Genomic DNA, 24,893 nt, shown 5'->3' on the forward strand with positions numbered 1-24,893 from the left:
AATCCGGAGCAGGCTCCGGGCTCTGAGCTGTCAGCACAGAGCCTGACTCGGGGCTCAAACCCACAGACCGTGAGATCGTGTGACCTGAGCGGAAGTCGGAGGCTTAACCAGCTGAGCCACCCAGGCGCCCCTGGATGTGCAATTTTTTTCAACTACAGCTATTGATAATTATTTCTTGTAGTGCATCTATGTTACCACTAGCTCTAGTGTGATCGAAAAATAACGGGCTGTTACAAACTGCCTGCAAGAGAGGAGCTCTGCTCATTACCCTGTATTGAATACCCTTGCCTGAATAGCTGGATAAATAACTTGGTATGACTCCAGGTGAAAAGTCAGCTGAGGATTTATTTCTCGTGGAGCCTTTAAAGATTTTTATCATGAAACGTTTCAAACATAAACAAAAGTAGAGAGAATGGGAATAGAACTGCATGTGCCTAGCACCCAACTTCAAGAATCATTTTGCTAACTTTTTCATTTATCTTCCTCCTTCCACTTACAACAAGACAAAAGAAAACCGGAGGATTTTATTTTATTTTTTAGTTTTAGTTTTAGTTTTTACTTTTTTAAAACTTACATCCAAATTAGTTAGCCTATAGTGCAACAATGATTTCAGGAGTAGATTCCTTAGTGCCCCTTCCCCAGTTAGCCCATCCCCCGTCCCACAACCCCTCCAGTAACCCTCAGTTTGTTCGCCATATTTATGAGTCTCTTCTGTTTGGTCCCCCTCCCTGTTTTTATATTATTTTTGTTTCCCTTCCCTTATGTTCATCTGTTTTGTCTCTTAAAGTCCTCAGATGAGTGAAGTCATATGATATTTGTCTTTCTCTGACTAATTTCACTAAGCATAATACCCTCCAGTTCCATCCATGTAGTTGCAAATGGCAAGATTTCATTCTTTTTGACTGCCGAGTAATACTCCATTGTATATATATCCCACATCTTCTTTATCCATTCATCCGTCGATGGACATTTGGGCTCTTTCCATACTTTGGCTATTGTTGATAGTGCGGCTATAAACACGGGGTGAGTGTGTCGCTTCGAAACAGCACACCCGTATCCCGTGGATAAATGCCTAGTAGTGCAATTGCTGGGTCGTAGGGTAGTTCTATTTTTAGTTTTTCGAGGAACCTCCAGACTGTTTTCCAGAGTGGCTGCACCAGCTTGCATTCCCCAAAACCGGAGTATTTTAAAGCAAACCCAAAGGTTCATTTTATCATGAACATGTCTATAATTGGAATACAAAGGCTTCTGGGTGACCTCGTGTTTCTCTTTCTTTAGATCTGCTCACATAGGAAGCAGTGACATGAACCTCAGCCAGCCCAATGACATTGAAGGGGCCCAGGAGGGACACATTCCTTCCAGGCTGTGCAATTTGCTTTCCCTCCAACCCAGGCCACTCCTTTGCTGAAACTCCTCTGGCCTCAAGATTTATACTTTTCTCAAATGCCGAAAATATCTGGTTTCCTCTAGCTAGAGACATCTGGGGAGTGTGGCTTCTGAAAGTATTTTTGGCATGAAAATGTCACCCAAGTTGCTGGAAGTGATTTGGAAATTTTAAGGTATTGAAAGCATCTGACTGGCGTGGTGGCTGAGGCCGAGTGGGGAGAGGTTAATTGTAATAATGGGCAGTCATTTCTCTTTAGGGCCCTTGCTGCCTATGCTCTCCCTGTTTACAGCTCTTAAAAATAAAAGTTTTTTTGGGGCGCCTGGGTGGCGCAGCCGGTTAAGCGTCCGACTTCAGCCAGGTCACGATCTCGTGGTCCGTGAGTTCGAGCCCCGCGTCGGGCTCTGGGCTGATGGCTCAGAGCCTGGAGCCTGTTTCTGATTCTGTGTCTCCCTCTCTCTCTGCCCCTCCCCCATTCATGCTCTGTCTCTCTCTGTCCCAAAAATAAATAAACGTTGAAAAAAAAAATTAAAAAAAAATAAATAAAAGTTTTTTTAATGTTTATTTTTGAGAGAGAGAGAGAGAGAGAGAGAGGGAATGAGCAGGGGAGGGGCAGAGAGAAAGGGAGACAGAGTTCCAGGCTCCAGGCTCTGAGCTGTTAGCACAGAGCCTGACGTGGGGCTCAAACTCACAAACCACAAGATCATGACCTGAACCGAAGTCGGACGCTCAACCAAGCCACCCGGGTGCCCCTCCCTCTTTACAGCTCTTAATGCTTTAGGCCAAGGATTGCACCCAAGGCTGGTATGTGAAAGATGGCAGAATAGGTGTAGGGGATGGTGGCTGGTGGGGGGATAAAGGGGGACCCCGCTGCTCCCTGGAAGTCTGGCACGTTGGGAGACCCCCCGAGGGCTCCTGGGGGATGCTGGGATCACGTGTTTGCTGATGGGCTCCGTCAGATAAGACGGATGAAGTTCTGCCTCTCTGAGTCCCACATAGGGTACCAGGGATCAGGCTAGACCAACAGATGTTTCCCAGGAAGAGCCATTAAAAGAATAATAAGGAGCAAGAGGGAATCGTAACTAAGGAGGAGCCAGAGGGATCCAGGAAGCAGGTGCTGAGAGCAGCCTAGGCTGGGGGGCAGGAGCAGAGGCCACTGGGAAGGGTAGAAGACGGTGAAAGCCAGCGGTTTGGACGTTGCTCAAGGACAGTGTGGCAGAGCAGAACGTCCTCTGGACCAGGACCCAGGGACTCTCGTTCTTGTCCTGACTCTGCCATTTACCGTTTGGGCTCTCATTTGCCCTGTGTGGGAAAATGGAGCCTAGGATGCTGTCCCATTTGATCTGATTAGCAATGAGGTATGAGAATGCTTCATAATCTTTAAAGTGGTTATTTTTTAAATTTTTAAATGTTTATTTTTTGAGAGAGAGAGAGAGAGAGAGCACTCAGGGGAGGGGTAGAGAGAGGGGGAGACATAGAATCTGAAGTAGGCTCCAGGCTCTGAGCTGTCCGCACAGAGCCCGACGTGGGGCTCGAACTCACGAACCGCGAGATCATGATTGGAGCCAAAGTCGGGCGCTTAACCGACTGAGCCACCCAGGCGCCCCTGAAGCGTGGTGTGCGTGTGACCATCGTGATCTCCGCCTACCTCCTCCCTGTGTTGGGATGATCTCGTGAAGGAGAAGTGCTTTGTGTCATGACCCAGTACATACGTAAGCAAATGTGAGGCTGTCACAGCTCTAAGCAGAAAGTGCATGGACACTGTGCTTTCTGATTTCTTTGAAGCAGGTGACATTTTGCAGTGACACGTGAAAGAACCCAAGTCCCCTCTCCAAGTACAAGAGCGGGAGCAGGGACTAGCATACAGCCTTCTTTTCCACCAGTCACGGGGAAAGCAAAGCCAAAGGGAGTTAAGTTCTGGGAGGTAATACAACTCTTCGTGTCAGCCAGAAGGCCTTCAAAAGTGATCTTTCAGCTTTCTCGTGTTACAGATGGGACGCAGAGAGAGGCCCAGAGAAAGGGAAAGAATCGCCCAAGGGCACATGGAGAGCCTGTGGTTTCAAGCCTGGGCGTGTTTGCCTCCAAGATCCGCACATTCCCGATACTCGTTCCCAGCCAGGGACAGTCGCGTTCCCCCCACACCCCGTTCCCCCCGGCTCCCCTTGCCGAACACCCGTTCTGACCGCACCACGGAGCCTGGAACGCGAGCCTCTGGGGGGGGGGGTATAAGTTAAGCCACCCTGCATGCATGTGTAGGTAGTGGATGGAGGGGTGATTCGTTTCATCCTGAACTTCAGAAGCCATTTCAGAAATCGGAGGCGGGACTTATCTCCTGCTGTTGGGAGTGTTGATGATTTTTATTTTCTCCTCTATCATTTTCAGGGTTTTTCCAAAATATTACAACACGCATCTATCATTTTATAAACCCCACTCCCTCCACATCTCATTTTTAAAAAAGAAGGAGATTGGAGTGCGGCGGCACGACCGGCTCTGTGCTGAGGTCCAGCCGACAAGGCCAACCAGTATGGGCCGCGCCAGGCAGAGGCCCCAAGCTGGAGGAGGTCCCGAGGTTCTCCACCTCTCCAGCCTGGAGGACAAGGCCACTGAGGCAGCGGCATCCTGAAATGTCCTCCTCTCAATACCGTGGCCAAATTGGACTCACTTTCCAGTGTCCAACTCCAATTCCACTAGTCCTGTGAAGGTGTTTTAAAGCCCACCTTCCCCCACTGGGACGAACACCTATCTCCCTCCTCTGACCTCTGGGGGCACTTTCTTTGGATCTGTTTTGTCATCCTTCTCTGCCTTGTCCTGGAGTCTTTTATATCCAGGTCTGTCTCTCCTGCTGGGCTAAAGCCTCGAGGGCAGGGCCTGCATCTCAACTATCTTTGTGGTTCCAGGGATATTCTCAGCCTGGCACATAGGGACCTCAGAAGAGTGTTTGTTGAACTTCAGTGAATTGAAACTATAGACCCCTAAGGGGGGACGTGGCGATCTATGGGTTTATGGCAGGACTCATGAACCTCAGCACCACTGTCCTTTGGGGTCTGATAATTCTATGTGGGGGGGGGGGGGGCGGCTGTGGTTTAGTAGCGTCCTTGGCCTCTACCTACTAGATGCCAACAGACACCCCCGGTTGTGTCAACCATAAAGCGTTTTCATAAACAATTCCTCGGAGTAGGAGTTCCCATTTAGCAGATGAGATAGGCAAGGTGCACGGCCAGTTTGGACTTGGAGTGGGGTCTTGTGTGTAATTCTCCATTCCAAGTCCAGTGCCCATCTCGCTACCCCGAGACCCCTCGGGACCCCAGCAAGGTCTTGGCCTCTGCGCTTTAGTGTACCCACTGCACTCTCACCCCCCGTCCTGGGTTCCACCCTGTCCCCTTCCCCCCTGCCCGGCCCAGAGGCCTGTGCCAGGCTGTGACCCATGGGTTGACCCTCCCAGGCCATGCACACTAGGCCTCAGGCTGTGTCTGAACACGCTCTCTCATTTTCTCTAGCACCTTGGCCTCCTCCCCATGTTTAAACACGCTGATGGTGACCTGGCCCGTCTCGGAGCCATACTTGTTCTTGACGAAGACGCCGTAACGCCCACTGTCCTCACTGTTGACTCTTTCGATGGTGATGGTGACCTCCGACCCCTTCACCTCCATGTGGTAGCGGTCAAGGAAGGTGACAGGCTGGTCGTTCTTCAGCCAAGAGATTTCAGGGGTGGGGTCTCCCGAGATGACACAGGTCAGGCACAGGGTCTGGTGGAAAGCACAGGAAGGGAACACTCAGTCTGGCCTCCCCATACTAACACTTGGCGTTCATCTTCACTACCCACCCCCCACCCCCCACCGGAGAGCTCCCAGTACATTTCTCTTGGTGATAAATGTATTACATGTGTTGTCTTGTGACCCATAAAGGGATAACAGTAAAATGGGAGCGGCAATGTATTTTAATTCCGCATCCTGCATCCCTCAAGTTTCCTACAGGCACATTTACTCGTTGGAATTTCAGACCATTGTTACCCTAGCAAATCTGCCCCAGATTGGCCTGAATTTTGCTTTATTGTTTTTTGTTGCATATCTGCCGTTAGGATTTTACCACGTAAAGAAGACTACACTGCTTCAATACAAAGATTTATGAGTTGGCTTTGAAACTTCTTTTTGTTTTTAAATGTTGATTTATTTATTTTGCGGGGGGGGGGGAGAGGGGGAGGGGAAGAGGGAGAGAGAGAGAGAGAGAGAGGGAGAGAATGAATCAGCGTGGGGCTTGACGTCTCAACTTTGAGACCATGACCTGAGGCAGAATCAGGGATTGGACACTCACTCCGCCAGGCGCCCCTGAAATTCCTTGAACAAGCTCTGACACAGAGCGCTACAGTTTAACAGTCAAACGCTCAGTGGGGAGCTGGGCAGAGGGAGACTCTGGATCTCAGCTCTGCCCCTTCGAGCCGTGTAACCTTAGGAGAGTCCCTTAACCTCTCTGGGCTTCAGTTTCCTCAGCTACAAAGAGGGACTAGGAATAATCCCGTTTCATGTGGTTGCCTTGATGGTTAAACAGACTGAAGTACGTGCACGTAACGGAATAGTGCCTGGCACAAAGTAAGCACCATGCAAACATTAACGATCATTTTCTAGAACACTAGACTTGGGTATTTTCGGGTCTAGAGGGGTTTTTAGGGATCATCAAGTAGAACTCCTACGGAAACGGAAGTTCACTGACAGAAGGCTGTGACGCCCAGGGCCACCCAGAGAGGTGGGGTGAGCACCCCCACGGGCCCGACACTAGGCTCAGTGTCTCTCCTTATACTACACGTGCCCAGTGACTGTGGTCACTCGGCCAGACTCGGGTGGATCCGGCTCCTTCGGCTCTTGAATCCACAGTGCTACCTTGTATCAAGATCTGTAATGGATGTGAGAGGGGGCATAGCGTGGGACTGCGGGGGTTGGTCAGTACCTTATCTTCCATGATGGTGGCTACATCTGGCAGGCCCCTCACCACCTTGGCACGATCTGGAAGGGAAAAGAGAGACCCCCGGTGATGAATGCTTTCCTGCCAGCTGCTTCCCGGGATCAGGTTCCACAGAGTGGGGGTTTTATTTTTAAGCAATGTTTCTTTTCTCTAGTTTCATCATTTCGAGTAGAAATCTTTAAGTCTGTATTACGTGTTTCTTTGCCTTCACAAACAGAAGATAGGGACACGCTGTGCTTCTGTTATTGACTTGAAGTCACCCTTACGACCGGTGGTGCCTGAAGGTGACAGTGAGGTGCCCCTCCCCCTCCAGAACTGGGGAGGAGGAACGGGCCGGGATCACCTGATGAAGGTAACGTGTGTGGAGCTGGTGGTGGCATCCTTGCTGCTCAGAGGCCAATTCATGTCCCTCTGGGGTTGGGGCTGTGTCCTGGGCTGCAGGAGGCCCCAGTGCCCCGACAGGCAGAACCAGCCTCGGCTTTAAGGCCGTCCCCTCCCCAGCCCTCACCCGGAAGGCCCGCCCAGCCCCCCTCCTGTCTATCCCTGCCTTTCGGGCCCCGGCTGCTGCACCTGCTCGGTCCACACCCACACATCAGGCGTCCGTGGACCCCTTATCCATCCATCCGTGTGTCGTCGTGTCCCTGCCGCCCGCAGCCACACAGACCCCATGGGGAGCTGGGACCTCAGAGGCCTGCCAGGAGGCATGAACTCACGGGAAGCTGCCCCAAACTCAGACATGAAAATAACAGAAATACGAGTGGACTTACTCTTCTCAATGATGGCCAAGGCTCTGAAAAACAGAAATGGGGAAAAGGCTTGAGTTCCATTTGTTAAAGGACAGGCCTGCCCGGGGTGGGGGTGAGGGGGTGATGAGGGAAAGGCAGAGCTGGCTGAGGCTCCCAGGAAGGGGTCCTGTACCCAGCTCGTGCCAGACCCCAAGGGGCCGATGGTTCACACAAGAAATGCAGGGGGCACTTACTTCAGCCTCTGGTGCTCAGCCAAGGCGTCGTCAAAAGCTGCCAGAAGGAAAGAGAGGGAGGTGGGGATGGGGGGCGGAGCGTCAGAGCCTCAGCCCCCGTGACCTGCAGGTTACAGGGCTTAGCGCTGCGTGTTCCTCCACCGTCTTCCCATCCCTATGTTCTCTCGGGGCAGTGCCAGGATTGGGTGGCGAGATGGGAGTCCCCTGCCCCCAAAAGACCACAGGATTTTCTAAACAGGTTTCTCTGCAGACAGACGGATGGACAGCTCACCTTGTCCCGAGAGATCAGTTGAGAGCTGCCGGGTATCCTTCCCGGCGGCTATCTCCAGGGTGTATTTGCCCTTGTCTGAGTCCTTGGGGTCCAGGATGTGGAGCCAGATCTCATCCAGGGTGGTGCCAGCCCTCACCCGATCACCACTCTCCAGGCGTTTTTCTCTGGATATGAGGGCAAAGAAATGTTGAACACGGCTCAGCCCGTCAGTGCTGCCCTGCTCGTCAGTGCTGGCTGGCTAGGGGTCTACAGGCACCCCCCCCCCCCCCCCCCCCCGCAAACTCCTCTCCTGGGGTTTTGTTTCCAGATCTGTGGGCTGACCATCCATCATTCATTCATTCATTCATTCATGGCACATCAACCATGTTCCAGTGCTGAGTCTGTATTTGTGATGTGTCCTTCAGCCTGGGACCTTAAAGAAACGGGGCTCTGGGGTCAGTGATCCCCACGTCCTCCACCCCCGGGGATCACTTCCTCACCTCTTCATTTTCCTCAGCTTAAACCCTCCCAGCGTGTCTTCCCACCATCATCCTTCCCTAGTCCTTAAAAACCATATCGACTCCTTCCCTTCTTTACTTGTATTTCATTCCTGGAGATGCCCGGTCCATGTCCTCAATGCTGTGTTGCAGAAGTGACACCTGTGGACCTGGTCACAGGGCTCAGAAACTCTGGCTAGGAAAGGAGCCCTTGGCTTTGACTCTCACTCATTTGACAAACTTGACCAAGTCAGTCTAGCCTTCTCCATAGGATGAGTGCAGCAATGTCTGCTCCACAAGGCTGAGGCATGCAAATGGTAAGCAGTACCAGGAAAATAATGCTCTCAAACTGTCTGCAGTCACTTAGCTCCCGGCTGAGTTTCTGTGGGTAACTTACCCATCCTGCCTTCCGGCCCTGGCACGCAGTCCGTTGTCAGCCCCACACATCCCTCTGCCTGCACTTATCCCCTCAGCCTGGTTGCCTGAGTTTGCTAAGGCTGCAAAGACCCACAAAGGCACCGTGACCCACCCGACCATCTGGTCCTCCCTCATTCTGCATCCTTCCAAGACGCTTCTCTAAGACAATGATGCTTCTGTGGCCATGGATGTGCTAGAAAAATGGGTTTACCACCAGGGTTCCTACCTTCCCTGGGGAACCTCCCTTCTGTACCTTTCATTGCTCTTCCCTATCCCCGATTCTCTGTGGACAGCGTGACTAGTGAGAGACCCTGTCTCTGCCACCTCCGTGGGATTGGGCTCTGGGACAGATGCTGTCTGTCCTCCCCCACCCTCTACTCCCCCACCCCCAGAGCTGGGCTAGGGCTCCAGGGAAAGACCAACTTACTTGTGGAACCAGGTGGTTTTCATGTACTGGATATTGTAGTACTTGACCTTGCTGAAGATCCGGATCCCCTCTTCGGTCCCCTGGATTTTCAGCGGGGTTGCAGAGAGGGCTGGGGAGGCAAAGGAGAAGGCCAAGGCCCTTTGGGCAGCACATCTGGGTGCCAGCCAGCTCCCCCCCCCCCCCCCCCGCTCTACACGTGCGGCGGGGGAAATGCAGCATTGTGAGGAGGTACGAACTTCTCCGTCGATCTTTGAGGTTGGAAACTAAACCCATGCCTGGCAGCCAAGGCTGGCTGGAGGTGCGTTGGAGGCTATTTGGCATCAGGACAGGGCTGAAAAAAGGGTGGGGGGGCTTGCTTACCACCAATCCTGCCCAGCTCAGTGTAGATGGCATCCAGGGCTGGAGGGAGACAGAGAGATGGTCAGCTGACATAGGGTCCTTCGAGGGATGTGCCAGGGGTAGGCATGTCCCTGGGAAAGCCTGGTGGACCTCATGAACAGCTCAGGGTACAGGGAGCTCCACAGGATGTCCCCTCACTGGCTTGGGTCTGGGGCACTCACTGATTGATGGGACAGGGGGGCACCATGGATGGAGGACAAATAGGGCAGCCTGACAATTTTCTTGGAGGCTGAGTCAACCAGCCTGATGGTTGACTGAGCCTGGGGCTCGGTAGGGGGTGGAGGGGTGAACTCCGGCTTCGGGTCTCGAAGCCTAGGCTCACGGCGGTATGCTGCAGAGAACCCGGATTTCGGTATCGCCGACCAGGTCCCTGCCACCCGCCCGCTGTGCAGCCTTGGGCAGGTCCCTTAGCTTCTCTATTGCCCCAAGTGATATGGTGATCTCATAAATTTTACCCTACAGGTCGTATCACATCTTGTGGTTCTGTGTGATCCCTGGGTCCTCCTGGCCCATCTCTCACATCGCCAGCTCCTACCTTCACCTGTGAGGTCCAGTATGGTGTCATCCTCCCCTCGATTGTCAGAAACCGTTGCTCTATACATTCCCTTGTCCTCTTTGGACAGCTGGAAAGAAGGATGAGAGCATGAGGGTATTGGCATAGGTTCTGGAAGGAGTGCCAATCAGCCTGGGCTCCAGGCCTGCCCCTAACTCTCTGTGTGATCGCAGGCAAACACTCTTCTCCTCTCTGGGCCTCAGTTTACCCATCTGGAATGGGTGATCTCTAAGGCTTCTTCTACCTCTGGAGCTCTTTGATTCCAAGTTCAGGGCTGGTCTGGGCCGGGGGGCAGGGAGCGGGAGGTGGGGGGGAACTGAGGGCAGAAGCAGACACCCCACCTTTGGATTCACAGGCAGCTGCACCGAGAAGGACATGAGGACCTCTCTTTGCAGGGTTACCTGAGCTGCCCTGCTCCCTGGAGGCCCCGGCTGGAGGGACCCCTCTGCACTTCTCCCGAAGGAAGCGTGCTATCTTTTGGCCAGGACAAGGGGCTCCTTTCTGGCGCGTGCTCGTCAACCCCAAATGAAGCCCGGACTGACACTCAGCAAAGCAAGAGCCTGGGTTGCGCTCCTGAAGCAAGGTCCAGCTGTCACAAGTGACCTCTTCTTGCACAGCATCTCCTTCGGGCCCTGGGAGAACTATCTGCTTCCCTGTCCCCCCTCAAAGGGTTTCTCCCACTCCGACCATCTCTCTATAGTGTGTTTTAACACAGAATCCAAGGCAGAGACAACCTTTAACCTGGGGATTGGAGAGCTGAACCCCAACAGACCTCTCCTGCTTGGCCCCCACCTCCCCCAGTGGAGGCTCCAAAGTCCCAGCCAAACCGGGGGCAGGGGAGGGTGATTGTGTCTTTGCACTTAACCCCTCGGAGCCTCCATTTACTGGCCTGTGAGATGGTGGCATAATCCTCGCCCTGGCCATGGGCTGTCGCTACAAAGGGCGGTAACTCTTTGGAAGCCAGAAAGCCAAAGATAATCCAACTGATTATTACAACAAGCCTCGCGAGCTACGAAGCGTCTACTTGCCACCGAGCCCTGTGCCAGGAGCTTGCGCTGTGGCGACAAAGGCCGGTTGTGGCATCATCCCGGCCGGGATTTGGGGGAAGACCCTGAAGTCATTGTTCCCTTCCTGGTCAGCAAACTCACATTTGCTCCACTCCTCCGTGGCACCCCGTGAGGCCGCAGAAACCAGCCGCAGGGCAGAGAAGCATCGAAGGTTTGAGCACAGGCCTTGTGTTTCCATCTTAACCAGGCCACCCACCCTCTGAAGGCCAAGTGGGCTGGAGAACGAAGCCTCAGGCCTGCTCTGCTCTGCCCAGACCCGCCTCACATAGCAATCGCCTTCCGGCCCTGAATCCTACACTCTTGGTCAGGGCAGGAACAAATCTTTGACTGAGCGTCCCTTCTGACCCATTCATGTTACAGATGAACGCTGAGCTCAGAGGACAATGACTAGCCCAAGGTCACACCGTTAGTGGCGGGGCCAGAAATGCAATCCAAACAAAAAGGAAATATCAGTATCGCTGTTGTTCCTGCCTTGACCTAAAATGTTTCTATTTTCCCCTCCATGGGCTTTTTTTTTCCCTTGCCTTAATTTTGGTTCAAAAAATACTGCGTGAAATGTTATTTATCTTGATTACTGAGTTTTTAGTGCCCCCTTAAATTCTGTGCTCGAAGTGAGTGTCTCACTGGCCTCATCCTGGTCCCAGCCCCGCTCCTGACTCCGTGCCCAGTGCTCCTGGTGCTGCCTGGAGGGTGTGAGACCTGGGGTTGCACTTACCTCCTCGATGCACAGGATTCCCACTCCAGTCTGTGGGTCGTACTGACCGTCCGGTGTCTCTTTCTTCTGGAAGAACCACTGGAAGCAGGTTTCCTTCTTGGTGTTGGTTGCCTGAGGGAGGCAGGGAATGAAGAGACTCTCTCAGGCTTTCTCTTTTTAAGTAAGAACGCAACTCATCAGATCTCTCTCTCTTTTTTTTTCCTACAAACTTGCCTCTCCCTCACCCCCGTACTCGCTCGTAGCTAATTCCTTCTTAGATCTCAACTATTCCTTCCTTCACACCGCATGTCCTCGGCTCGTTCCACATTCTGGATTTGATCTCTTCTCTCCTCTATGTTTCCTTGTAAGCGTCTGTGCGTCTTACAGATCCTACCCTTCTCCAGGCATCTAAAGAGGCTGCAGGGTGCTGAGAAGGAGCACCGCCCTTGGAGTCAGACTGCGTTAAAACCACGCTCCAGACTTCACCTCCTACCCCGTGGTCTTGAGCTGTTTCTCTACTTGTTTTCCGACCCACGCCTGTCTCACAGATGACTGTGAGGCAGATGGGTGCTGAGCACAGGGTCTGGCCAGGCTACTAACAAACATTAGGGAATCCCCCTCCATATATAGACCCCTCACTTGCTCCTGGCCCCCCTGGCCCCACAGAACCCCTTCCTGGAACAGCTGGGAGATCTAGCTGAAGGCTGATGGGACCCCCACTAATTTGGCTCCTGGGGCTCTTCCAGGGAGTAGCTTTGTTTTCTAGTTACATTGGTCCTCCTGGGGCTACTTCTCCTTGGGATCAGCCAAGCACAGGAATTTGGGAAAGCGGGCAAGGACAGCCACGGGGCTGGGGGGGGAACGAGCCACATGCTCCCCGCACTGGGGAGGGGGGGCAGGGCTGGAGGCAGGGGCGGGGATTTGCCTTGCATGTCAGCAGCACTTGGCAGTCTTCTGTGACCTTCCACTGCAAGGGCTCCTCGAAATAGGGACCTGCGAGCACAAAACAAACACGCCCACCGTCAGAGCTCCAGGCTCCGCCAGGGCGCCACCTGGTGGTGAGATGGGGGGCAGCCCGCGGGGGAGGGGCAGCTAGAGACCACAGGTCCCTCAGATTCTGCCGCCACCAAGGCAGGGACGGAGGTGAGACAGGAGAGGTGCCTGGGGCGCCAAATTTAAGGAGGTGTCACTCTCAGGGTTGGGCTTGACCCTCAGGGGTGTTGCTCTGTGTCTTGTTCTTGCACCGGGACAGAGCTGCATTGAATTGCAGTGGCCCTCCCTCGGGGACCCAGTGGGGCTGAGGGACCTGTTAGCCCACCCGTCCCGCAGGTCCCTAGCAGGTCCCCAGCACTGACCGCTGGCTTGGTGGCCACGGCCTCTGAACTTCACCCCAGCAGTTCTTACCTTGTTTTCTCTTCCAGTCTCTCCTCTTAGCGTCCGCTTTCCGCAGAAGTTTGTCAAAATCTGTGAACACATCGGGAGGAAGAGTTGTGAGCCGGGAGGAGCGTGGGATGGACACAGGCCCCGGAGCTCAGAGGCCAGGTTGGGCGTGTGGGGCGGGCAGGGCGCGGCTGACCGTCATCCACCAGGGCCAGGGTGATCTGGTTTTTGGCTTTTCCATCCTGGAGCTGAGCAGTATAGGATCCTTTGTCATCCTCCGACAAGTTCTGGATGATCACTTCCACCAGGCCCTTCGCTCGGTCAAAATTGATTTTGCGGTTCTGGGGAGAATAAAGCCGGAGAATCTTTTTCGCCCTTTTCCTGTCCCAGGGAATTTGTACTGTGGGACACAAATCAGGGCGTACCTGGACTTGAAGGGGTGGGGGGTGTGATGTGTGCAGAGTCAGATGCCTTCAGAGACTGGGGAGGAGGCCCTGGGTAACTCTGCTTCTCCTATAGACCCGGGCTGTGTCACACCGGCCCCGGGAACACCCTGGGGCCCAGCGGGCACAGGAGAGTCTTGGGTACTTGAGTTAACTGCAATTAATAATAAGCCCCAAACCCCCTGTGCCACATTTTCTACAAATCCCCATACAAGTTTAAAGGATAATATAAAAAATGCCTGTGTGCTTGCTACCCAGAATTAACACTCATTGACATTTTGTCACGTTCTAACAGTTTTTAAAAGTTTTATTTTCCACATTTAGGACTGTCTTCTCTCTGGACTTATTTGTATGTATGATTTGAGGGAGCCATCCAGTTTTATTTTTTTTATAATTTTTTTAATGTCTATTTATGTTTTTGAGAGAGAAAGAGACAGAGGGTGAGTAGGGGAGAGGCAGAGAGAGAGGGAGACACAGAATCTGAAGCAGGCTCCAGGCTCTGAGCTGTCAGCACCGAGCCGGATGCGGGGCTCAAACTCACGGAGTGTGAGATCATGGCCTGAGCGGAAGTCGGACGCTTAACCACTGAGCCGCCCAGGTGCTTCCCCTGCCCTTTCTTCTAAGTTTATTTTGAGAGACAGCAAGTGCAAGCAGGGGAGGGGCAGACAGAGAGAGAAGCAGAAGCAGGCCCTGCGCACTGTAAGCGTAGAGTCCCATGCGGGGCTCGATCTCACGAATAGTTTTATTTTTCTGTAGAGACAACCAATAGTCCCAATGCCATGCACTCAAGAGGGCAGACTTTTTCACACTTCCTCTACCATGTGCCAAGGTCGCTGTTAATCTTTGTGTAGAACTTTCATGTCTATTTTCTCGTTTGCTTCTTCTGATCCCGGGACAACCAGCCCCGTTGTACACAGAAACGGAGGCACAGAGAGGTGCAGAGGCCTGCCCAAGGGCACACAGCCCACAGGTAGGAGTCCTGACATCCAGCCCTGAGCAGATTCTCCTCTGTCAGAACCAGTGCTCCTCTCTGTAACACATATTGTCTGATGCCCACTTTGCCATCTGAAAATGCAATTTGCAAACAACATGGCAGCATGATCGAATCTCTCCTGAGAATGAAATTGCCATGTTTGTAAAAACAGTTGACTGTGGGCAACTCATGCTTCAATCTAATACAATCTATCGACAGGCATGATTTTTTTTTATACCACAACTGTAACGTGAAGAAGAAATAAAAATCATATGCATTTCAATAGTAGATGCTCAGCGATAATCTGTCTTGTTGCACTGATTTATGATGAACTGGTTTGAATTTAAGAGAAGTTCGGTAAAGCAAAAAGATCAAAAGCCATTTTGTACAAAAAAGAACAGGAAAATGAACGAAAGAGTGTAGGGTCAGGTGGCTAACGGAGTAACTTGTCTATTCGGTGTATATTAAAACTGTAGAAATACTTTGTATCACAAGGTGAGGGTCTAGGTTCAGAGAATTGTAAGCATGAATGTAGGTTTTTAATCTTAAGAATGTCTAGTAGGACAGTCAAAAGTTGTGGGGGGGCGGGGTGGAGAGTCTTTATCTGTGGGAGTGTTTCTCGCACTGGCGGGCCCTAGCCACCAGGTGTCCCCACCCCCATCTCGTCGCTGTGACAAAGCATGTGGCCGTTCCTGAAATGTCCACTAGGGGGTGCTGTTGGCCCCGCCAGATGCCGCGTCCCGGACGGAAGGGGGGGTGGAGGGGGTGGCACCTCCCCTAAGAAGTCTGAGCCCCCGGTTACCGGTGAGCTGAAGATCTCCTTCTCGTTGAAGATTAGATGCAGCTCAGCGGCAGGAGATAACTTTTCCACTTCCAGCCACAGCCGCACCTCTCCTTGCTCGAGGATGTCAACGTTCCAGCCAGAGATCAGCTTGATCACTGGAAGGCGGAGGACACGAAGCGGGTGGGTAGGGCACTCGGTGGGGCACCCGTCTCCCCTCTCCACTCCCGACCAGCCCCACCGTGAGCACACCCTGGCCATTTAACAGGCAAAGCGCTTCAAGAGTCTGAGGGCCACGCCGCTGGGATGGGGGTCCGGGGACGGTTTCCACATTCAGTCCCTCTAACGCAATTCATCTCAGAGAAGCGTCCCATCTCCCTAGGGATCCGAGGCCATGGTTCTCACCCTGGCCGGGCACTGGATCCTTGAGGATTTTTAAAAAGATGAATGTCTGGGCTCCAGCCCCAGAGGTTCTGATTTGTCTAGGGCACGGCCTGGACACTGGGGCTTTAAAAGTTATCAGGGTGACTCCCAGGTGCACCCAGGTGTGTGACCCCTGCTCCGGGGACCACACGCTACTGCTAAGCAACGGAAGGGGGCGGAGGTTGAGATGATCCAAAGTCCACAGGACGGAAGAGCCAATTATAACAATTACAAGAGGACGAAGCCATCTACTGGGCCCTCCTTTGCATTCCCTTCCCGCCCTGCTGGCCGCCCTTTTCTCCTTTGCGGACCGCAGACTCCCCGGGCCTCTGACCCTGCAGCCCCGTGATGCTCCCATCCTCTGTCCCCTCTGCTGGGCCCCAGTCAGCTCTGCTCCAGACACCCCCGAGGGCCCAGCCTACCTGGGTTTCTGATCTCATGGCTCAACTTCTTCAGCTTGTTCAACTCTGGGACCGGGAGGTGCAAGGAGAAACAAAACAAAACAAGGAGAGTGAAGTGCCCGGGGCCAGTGGGGCTCATGGGAGCCATCCTAGCGTCCCGTGCTGGGTGAAAGTCCCAAGAGACCCCACCCCCCCACCCCCCCCAGCCTGGAGTCACTCGCTACACAGGAGGTGAGGGTGAGGGACAGTATTGTAGGCCACCTGAGGCGTGCTACCTCCTTGGGGAAGTTTTACCCTGTGCCGGGCTCTGCGTGCCCTCACCCGTCCTCACACAGCGCTGTGGGGTGAGCACTACTGTCCCCTCTGACCGCTCCAGGCCCACTGGTGGCCGGGGTGGGGCCCACACTTCATTTTCCCTTGTAAGCCCCAGAGCCCTGAGTATGGTGAGTCTTGACTCATGGCAAAGTGAAAACAAAATAAAACGAAAACCAGAAACGTGGCTTTAGTTGGCAGTCAATCACCTGACTGTATCCGCATAACATTGTTTCTGCTGGGACAGCCCCGGGGATTATAATCTCCCTTTGCAGATGAGCCAACCGAGGTCCAGAGAGGCGACGTGGCTTGCTCCACATCAAGCAGCCGGCAGATTATGGAAGTGGACTCGGAACCTGAGCCTGTGTGGCTTCTGCATCTTAACAAAATCAGAGGGCCTCACGAGCAAGCACTCAGCCGGGAAGACGGCGGCCCGTCGCCCCTCGTACTCTGGGGACAGCGGAGCCCGAGTCTTGTCCGTCAACAGCACTGGCTCCAGTTCTGTCTAAGCCATCAAACGTGGCTGACCCTTGAGACACAGCATCCCCTCTCTGGTTTGCCACAGTCCCCGCTGCTCCCCATTGTCCTGGTTCCTCAGACCAGCGGCCATTTGCAATTTGCCCTCACCCTGCACTGTGGTATTTCCGGGGCGACAGAAGGAGGTGAAATAATTCTGGTACCTTTGCTTTTTATCAAAAGTAGAAAAGGGAAAGAGAGACAAGAAGAACGTGAACTCTGCCGAGCAGGGATTTTTGACTGTTGAGTTCGCAGTGCCCAGGACAGTGTCTGGAGCATGGCAGGTGCTCCACAGATATTCGTCAATGGACTGGCTGACTGAATGGGTGGGTGACGGCCCACTTCTCCGGAAATCGCTGCTTTATCAGTTTTTGTTGCTCCTTGCCAGCCTCTGGGGACATTTGTGTTCGGGACTCTTGATGTGGGCCTGTCTCTCTGGGGGAGGTGGCAGTGGGGCAGGGGCATTACCTTCCTCAGTCAGCGTGTGGCTGGCCGAGATGTCTTCGTCAGCATCGGTGACCACTACTGAGTAGGTGCCCAAATCCTCAAGGCCAGGCTCTTTCAGGATGACCTTGGACCTGGTGGAGAGAGGAGAGCAGAGACTCGGTGAGGAGCCTTGTGCCCTGGAGGCCTGAGAACTGCAGGCCCGGCACCCCAGCCCCACCCTGGCCACACCTCCTTACACCCCCCAGGGGTGCCCTGCCCAGGGTAGCTCTGGCCTGGCACCTTCAATGGCCCCGTTAGCCAGGCTCTCTGGCACAGGGTCTTCCTACTGGCCACACTGCCCTCTCTCTTGCCCCCCAGGGCTCAAGCCATCATCTGGACAGGGCCGAAGCCAGAGCTGCTGGGGGTGGGCGAGTGAGACATGGGGACGTTTGACCTCTGGTCCCAACCCCTCTTTTTACACGTGAGGACACTGAGCCCAGAGAACTTTCGAGAGCAAGCCGCTGGCACCCAGGCTAGAAACCACGTGCTTAGCGTCTCCTTGGCAGCACAATTCCTTGCAGAAGAAGAATCTTTAGTGAATGTTGCCATTTTTGCCCTTAAATGCATCGTCCCCTCATTTCTACCTAAGGTGGCAGCCGGTGTCCTTGGTGAGAGACCAAGCAGCCCCAGCCAGGCCCACTATCATGAGTCCCCACCCCCCACCCCCCCAACCTCCGGTGGCCTTGCCCCTGAACTTCTCCCCACTCACCTGACAGCCTTTGGGACCTGTGGACTAGTTACACCGCCCCTCACTTACTTGTTAGCTTTCTCCTCGACCTTGACCCTCTGGGGGTCTGGCGGGCCCTTGTAGTCCTTGGACCACTGAAACTCTGACGAGTCAGGGGCCTCGGGGGCTTCGAAAGCCAAGTAGATAAAGCCCTCTTCATCCACACCAACCTCGATCTCTCGGGCATCTGAGGGCAGGACCCAAGGCAGGGCACCAGACGTTGAGAAGCAATAAACCCAAGTCACTCGCCTTCCTGCTTAACCCTTTCCACGGCTGCCCATTTGTGCTCGAATAAAATGATAAACCCCAGTCTCCTTGCCCGGGTCTCCAAGGCCTTGTGTGATCAGCTCCCTCTCAGCTCTAATGTCACACCTCCTCAGAGAGGCCCTCCCTGACCACCCTGGCTAAAGTAAGCCCCGCCCCACCCCACCCCCCTGTTCACTTCCTTTACAGCACTTACCACCCCCTTAAGTCATCACCTTCGCATAATCCTTTCCTTGTTTACGTCCGGCCCCTCCCCCATGCTAGGGCAGGGGCCCTGTGTCCCCAGTGCAGTGTGGGCATCACCAAATATTTATGGAATGAACGGAGAATTGAAAGACTGGAAAAAGAATGTGGCTTATAGGCCGCAGAGATAAGTGACTCTGTCATGTGCTAGCTGCGTGACCGGACCGGTTAACTTCTGAGCCACGGCAGAGTCAGTTGTGAGTGGGGGCAATGATCCCTCGCCCAGGGGCCTGTTGGGAGGGCCGGGCCGTATGAGGACCTAGCGTAGCACCTGGCGCGTGTGGCAGGAGGGGACCTCGGGAGCTGTGGTTGCAAGAGAGACAAAGCCTCGCGTGGTATCTGGTGATGGAGCTGGGTGTTCAATATCCACGAGGAGTTGTGGGAGTTTATGCATATGGCACACGAAAGAATGGAAAACCCCATCGAATAGGAAGCAAACGTATGTTCGTATCTTGGGGTCCCACAGACATGAGCAGGAGTGGGGAGTGGGCGAGAAACAGGCAGAAAGGAAAGGCAGAGCCGGATGATGTGCAGGGTGGCGGTGGGAGGGGGGCCCTTCCTGCCGCACATCTGCATGCTCCTCCTCCTGACCCTCCGCTCACCTCTGCCTGTCCCTGATGGCACAGCCCGGCCTCGTGGTGCCCGCGCCTCCCCCTGCCCTTACCTGGCTTGTCTTCCAGGAGTATGGGGTCGGTGGGCATGGATGGCTGTCCCGGACCCGCTGAATTCACGGCCTGAACCTGGAACCTGTACCTCTTTCCTGCTTGCAAGTCAGAGACCTGGGGGAGGTGGAGGGGTGGGCCAGGGTGAGCACTGAGGACAGCAAAGACTCGCCCTGGGGTGGGGGGCAGGCCAGGAGCACCCCACTCTCCCGAGTCCCAGTCTGCAGTGGGTTCCTGTACTGGGATTACTTTCCATGCCTGTGACACGTGGAATTCTGCCCACTTAACTCATCACCCGCCTCAACAAGAAAGCACCCCATCTCTTCTCCATCCATCACCCCAGAGAGAAGCCTGGAGATCATCTTTGACATCTTTCTCTTGAGCCCTACACTTCTCATCACTGAGTTCACACTTCCCCAACATTTCTTGAACGTGGCTACTCTTCTCCACGTCCCAGCCGTGGCCCTGATTGAGGCTTTATTTCTCCTCACCTGGATTAGTCCAACAGTTCCCCGAATGGTGTCCCTGACTCTAGATCCTTCTTCCCAGACTTCCCCTCTGCCAGTCCTTCCAAGATGCCGGTCAGATCATGCTTGGCATGCTTAGCGCAACATCTTCCTAATCTGGCCCCAGCCTTCTGTGTCTTCTGTGTTCTTGCCGTTCCGTGTGGCCCCTTCACTCCATGACTCCCTCCGGGTGCCCAGATTCACCTGATCGGTTTCCCATTTCACGTCTTCCTGCCTTTGTCCTTGCTGAGCCCTGTGCCTGCAAAGCCCTCCCCTTGTTCTTGGTCTAGCCAACGCCAATTCATCCTTGACCACTCAGCTCAGCTCGGGCAGATTCGAGGACTCCAGGAAGGGTCTCTTACCTTCCTCCTTGGAACTCCCAGAATCCCTTTGGGCCTCCCCCTCAATCATACAATACACGGTAAGGTAACTGCTTCCTGCCCAAAGACCGCGGCTTATTTCGCTCTTTACGTCTAGGATCCGGTTCCAGACCTGGCACTAAGAAGGCACCAAGAGGTGTTCAGTAAACGGCCAACCACCCACAATGCAAAAATGGTGCCAAGTCACCAGGGCCTGCCCAGCCTGGCCTGGGCCAAGCTACGTGGGGAGGCAGAAGGACCGTCCCTCTTGTGTGGCTCTCTGGGACCAGCTGTTCAACGCTGGCCGACTCTACTGCAGGGGGCCTGACCCCGTGGGGCAGAAACTGCAGAATCGCAGAGCATTCCACTGGCCAAGGCCTGTCCTCCCCGCTCGTTTCCAGTGGCCTTACGGTTATTGTTTCAAAATGAAAGGTTTTAACTGTTTTGATTATAAAAGAAAGACACACTTGCTGGGAAAATATTAAAGCAATAAAGAAGAATGTAAAATGAAGGGTTAAGCTCTCCTGGCAGTCCCACCCCCACAGACGACCAGAAATAACAATTTTTTTTTCCCCCAAAACAAATCTGGCTTTACTTTCCAGCGGAAGCCGATCCTAGATCTAACGCTGCACAAGGTTTCTTGGACGATGACAAGAGAAGTCCCTTTACACTGCCTCGCTTTGCCAGAGAATCCCCGTGGAAGGCTTTGCGAATCTGCATGTTGTCCTTGTGCTGGGACCATTGCTCATCTTCTCTGATGGTCCCAATTTTAGTATAGGTGCTGCCGAAGCGAGCACCAGAAATAACAATTCTGTAACACTCCGTTTGGGCTTTGAAATGCACATAAACCATGTAGAAACACGACAGGCGCCACGTTTGTTAGTTTCGCATTCTTTCCACATTGTTTGGGGCATCGTGAACGTGCCTTCCTCTCTCTTGGTGCTAACTGATGGGACGCTAATGTGTGGTCTTGAAAAGTGAGTTGGGGAAGACACATTCCTCCTTTCCCTAGAGCTCCAGAAAATAGAAATCTAGTCCACGTCACAGGACTATCCTCACAAATGTTCCTCAAACACAGGCGGCCCCGGGGGGACTTGGTGGCTGCAGAGATGGGCGCTGGGTGTGTGGAAACAGCCTCAGGCACCGGGAAGTCTGGGATTCTGACGGATTGTCTAAGGCAGTGATTTGTGCCCACTGAGAACGCTTCCTTGACACTTTTGTTTTCTGGCCTGTCCAATATTGGCCAGTTGGTGGGAGTTCCAATGACCATCACAGGTGAATAAAACCAACGATTCTGCTAGATTTCTTATTTATCCCAAAAGTTTAGAGTTTGTTTCTCATTTAAATTAGGAAATACTGGGGTGCCCGGGTGGCTCAGTCGGCTAGGCATCCCACTTTGGCTTAGGTCATGATCTTGTGGTCTGTGGGTTCGAGGCCTGCCTCGGTCTCTGTGCGGACAGCTCAGAAGCCTGGAGCCTGCTTTGGATGCTGTGTCTCCCTCTCTCTGCCCCTCCCCCACATGCACTCTGTCTAAGAAAAATAAACATTAAAAAAAAAAGAGAAATATATATCTATGTATATGTTTGTTAATGTATAATATTATATATATATACATAGTATGTTATCGAACATATAAATATTCTACTTTGTATTCTGCTTTCCTTAGCCACAGATGATGGGTCTATTTTCATGTCAGTACATACATGTAGGTACACCTCATTTTTTGTACTATTGTCACTCCTTAAACTATCATCGCCTTTCTACTACCTGGCACAGGATTACACTCTAAGGATACGCTGATTGATTTAAACAAACCCCCTACCGATGGACATTTAAGTTGTTTCCAACTTTCGCCTGTATAGGTCTTTGTGCACTTGCTTAATTATTTCTCTGCCGTCCAATCCCAGAGCAGAATTCCTGGCTCAGGGGAAAAGGCCTATCCAATGCTGACATACCTGGATGACTGTGAGTGAGGGTTTAGGGAGGAGTCTGCCCAGCTTGGAGCAGTTTAAGGCAACCGGCCAGCGGGTCAGACTGCCAACTTGCTGTGTGACCCTGGGTATGCGACTCCCCGTCTCTGGTCCTGTGCTGACATTAAGTGAGGGCAGTGATCTCTGAGGGTCATCCCAGCTCCGGCGTTCTGTAGTCCTGCTATGTTCAGTGGCAGGGAAGGCTCGGGGTGGGGCAGGGGGTGAAGGGGCAGGGGACTCACCCTCAGGTGGGTGCCAGAGATGCGGTCTGGGGTGACTGGCTGCCACTGTTCAGAGCCTTCTTCCTGGACACTGACGAGGTAGCCTGTGACCGGCCCAGCCCCGGTGTAAAGGGGGGGCTCCCACTTCAACATCAGGGAGGTGGCCCGCACCTCGAACGCCTGCACGTCATACGGGGGGCCTGTGGGAGGTGGGGTAGAGGAGGAGTCGGCCAGCCAGCCAGCTAGGCAGTGAGCCGGGCGGTCTGTCATCAACCTTGTCAATCTGGAAGCGTCTGCTCTGGGCATAGTGGGGACCTGGTAGGACTTGGCTTCGTGACAAACTTGGTCTTGGTCTGGGCCTGAGAGAGCGTTAACTTTTCAAAATGTGCTCAGCATCACTTCTTCCGGAAGCATCCACGATCTTCTCCCTCCCTATCCCAGGCAGCAGTAACCCTTCTAATGTCTTTGCTATTTCAGTGATTAGTGTAGGGGCTACGGCATGACCCCCAGAGTCAGATCCCCGGGGTTCGGGCCCCAGCTTCAGGCTTTGGGGCCTCTGCTCAAGTTCCTCAACCCCTAGGTTCCTGTCTCCTCATCTATAAAATACAGATAACGACAATTATTATAATCTAGTGTTGCTGTGAGCATGAATGGCATGACTTGTGGGATCTGTCCACACATGGTAAGGACCCAATAAATATCAGTTGTTCATAAGTACTGTCTAAAGCATCACGCATACTAATTATCTACCATTTAGTTAAAAATAAAAACCAGCACTGAGCTGAACAGCATGATGGAAGGTTGCGATCCTTCCTTCCTGGGGAGGAGGTGGGGGCTCATCTGAGAGAAAGTTAACGGGGTTGTGGGGAACGGCGTGCAGGGTGTTAGTCACCCTAACAGCGTGTTCCTGGGGTCTGACATTGGTCTGCGGCCAAAATCAGAGCTCAGATGGTGTGCTGAGCTAGGGGATAGTTTATGCGGAGGGTGCAGAGCCAGTTGATGGCCAAGGTCAGGGGTCCTCTAAGGTAAGGTTAAGACTGTCTGTGTCAGAGATTATAGGGTTTGTTGGTGGAAGGGACCAGGGGTCTGAGGTCTGGGACCAACAGAGCAAGCTTGGATGCACAGAAAGCTTGGTGACACCCATCCCATCTACTGGTTGGATTTGGGGGATGGGGTGAGGGCAGGTGCTGGGCTTCGGCATCTTTAGACCCCTCACCTGGTTGGGGCATCGTCCACTCTTTGCACTCAAACAGGCTGCTGGGCTCCGACAGCTCGCCAACACCTGCCCAGTTTGCCGCCCGGGCACGGAACTCGTAGAAGTGGCCTTCACGAAGGTTACTGATCTTGAAGAGCAGAGACAGACGGTGAAAGCCAAGGCTGAGGCAAAAGGGAAAGGGGTGTGGCAGGGGCGGCGCGGAGGTCAGAGCAGGAAGTCCCTGGGGCCTTAAACAAGGTTGGTCAAGTGAGTCTGCATTTGAAAATTAGATTATTGAGTCCAGGGAACCTGAGGCCTTCTTGGCTTCGGGACCTCTAACAGTGACCTCTGGTCTCCACCGGCACAGGCCAGGACACGAGGCGGTGGCCACATTCCAGGCTTACCTTGCAGACCCGGGTGGGGATGGGCTGCTGGTTGACCGGGTGCCAGTCCAGCTCCTCTGAGTCGTGCTGGTCCAGGAAGTAGCCCAGGATCTTGCCGCCTCCACGACGCTTGGGGGGCTTCCACCCAATGACCATGTCATTTTTCCCACAGCTCAGGAGAGCGAAATCATATGGGGCAGATGGCGTGGCTACGGGGAGGAGGGAGGTGAGGACAGCCGCTTCCTTAGGGGCGGCCACATTGGGCAGTGGGGCCCGAGGGAGCCAACATGCGTCCTCCAGTGGATGCCCACCTTGCTTTGGGGTACTAATTTAGCCAACAGCATTTGCCGGTAATCCTGACTCCACTCCCTAGAGGGCAGCTGGGCCTCAGAGCTGGTGTGACCTTTGCCCCATGGCCTCAGGCCATTGTCATTTCCTCCCCAAAGGAAAGGCAGGGAGGTGCTAGGGGTCAGCTTTAGTTCCCCTCAGAGGACTTATGCCCCCTTGGTCTCTGGGACTGGACCCTCCAAGATGTGGTCGATAAGCCCCCACTCTCTGCCCCACTCAGGGCTGCCCCCAGGAGACATGCAGACTGGACCTGCCCTTTGGACTTACCCAGAGCCTGCTTGACCCTGATGGGTTCGGTGGTCGCTGAGCTCTCACCTACCCCAGCCTCGCTGACTGATCGGACACAAAACTCGTACTCTTTCCCCGTCCTCAGCCCAGGGACCGTAAACCTGGAAAAGAAATGTGTAAGCTTTCAGGGAGGGTCAAACAGCTTGCAGATGTCCCTGAACTTTCTAGAACAATCTTGTGGGCTAAGTGGCCACCAGAGGTAGGATTTGAGGTTTTGGGCCAGTTCTTTGTTTGCTTGTTTTTTTTTTTTAATTTTTTAAAGTTTATTTTATTTTGTTAAAAAATTTTTTTCAATGTTTATTTTTGAGAGAGAGAGAGACAGAGTGTGAATGGGGGAAAGGCAGAGAGAGAGAGGGAGACACGGAATCTGAAACAGGCTCCAGGCTCTG

General features: G+C 53.5%; 1 protein-coding gene and 1 non-coding gene across 3 annotated transcripts in view; both read right to left on the minus strand.

Moving 5' to 3' along the window:
- Window positions 1–3,709: 3,709 nt before the first annotated feature.
- The window catches only part of MYOM3 (myomesin 3), a 48,619-nt gene continuing 27,435 nt past the window's right edge, over window positions 3,710–24,893 (minus strand). For both annotated transcript variants that reach the window (XM_045482174.1, XM_045482175.1), the window contains 21 exons: window positions 24,484–24,605; window positions 23,890–24,077; window positions 23,507–23,633; window positions 22,312–22,490; window positions 19,237–19,351; window positions 18,096–18,252; window positions 17,321–17,430; window positions 16,046–16,090; window positions 15,222–15,358; window positions 13,200–13,344; window positions 13,028–13,087; window positions 12,549–12,616; window positions 11,645–11,755; window positions 9,845–9,932; window positions 9,271–9,309; window positions 8,911–9,019; window positions 7,591–7,754; window positions 7,320–7,356; window positions 7,108–7,130; window positions 6,326–6,381; window positions 3,710–5,130 (listed from right to left, as the gene is read on the minus strand). In XM_045482174.1, coding sequence (XP_045338130.1) covers window positions 4,837–5,130; window positions 6,326–6,381; window positions 7,108–7,130; window positions 7,320–7,356; window positions 7,591–7,754; window positions 8,911–9,019; window positions 9,271–9,309; window positions 9,845–9,932; window positions 11,645–11,755; window positions 12,549–12,616; window positions 13,028–13,087; window positions 13,200–13,344; window positions 15,222–15,358; window positions 16,046–16,090; window positions 17,321–17,430; window positions 18,096–18,252; window positions 19,237–19,351; window positions 22,312–22,490; window positions 23,507–23,633; window positions 23,890–24,077; window positions 24,484–24,605 — 2,374 coding nt within the window. In that variant the 3' untranslated portion in view covers window positions 3,710–4,836. The remainder of the gene's footprint in view (window positions 5,131–6,325; window positions 6,382–7,107; window positions 7,131–7,319; window positions 7,357–7,590; window positions 7,755–8,910; window positions 9,020–9,270; window positions 9,310–9,844; window positions 9,933–11,644; window positions 11,756–12,548; window positions 12,617–13,027; window positions 13,088–13,199; window positions 13,345–15,221; window positions 15,359–16,045; window positions 16,091–17,320; window positions 17,431–18,095; window positions 18,253–19,236; window positions 19,352–22,311; window positions 22,491–23,506; window positions 23,634–23,889; window positions 24,078–24,483; window positions 24,606–24,893) is intronic.
- LOC123600206 lies at window positions 20,790–20,896 on the minus strand. The gene has a single exon (XR_006713570.1). It is a non-coding gene; the product is annotated as a U6 spliceosomal RNA (small nuclear RNA).

The sequence above is a fragment of the Leopardus geoffroyi genome, chromosome C1, assembly GCF_018350155.1.
Source record: "Leopardus geoffroyi isolate Oge1 chromosome C1, O.geoffroyi_Oge1_pat1.0, whole genome shotgun sequence".
NCBI lineage: Eukaryota > Metazoa > Chordata > Mammalia > Carnivora > Felidae > Leopardus > Leopardus geoffroyi.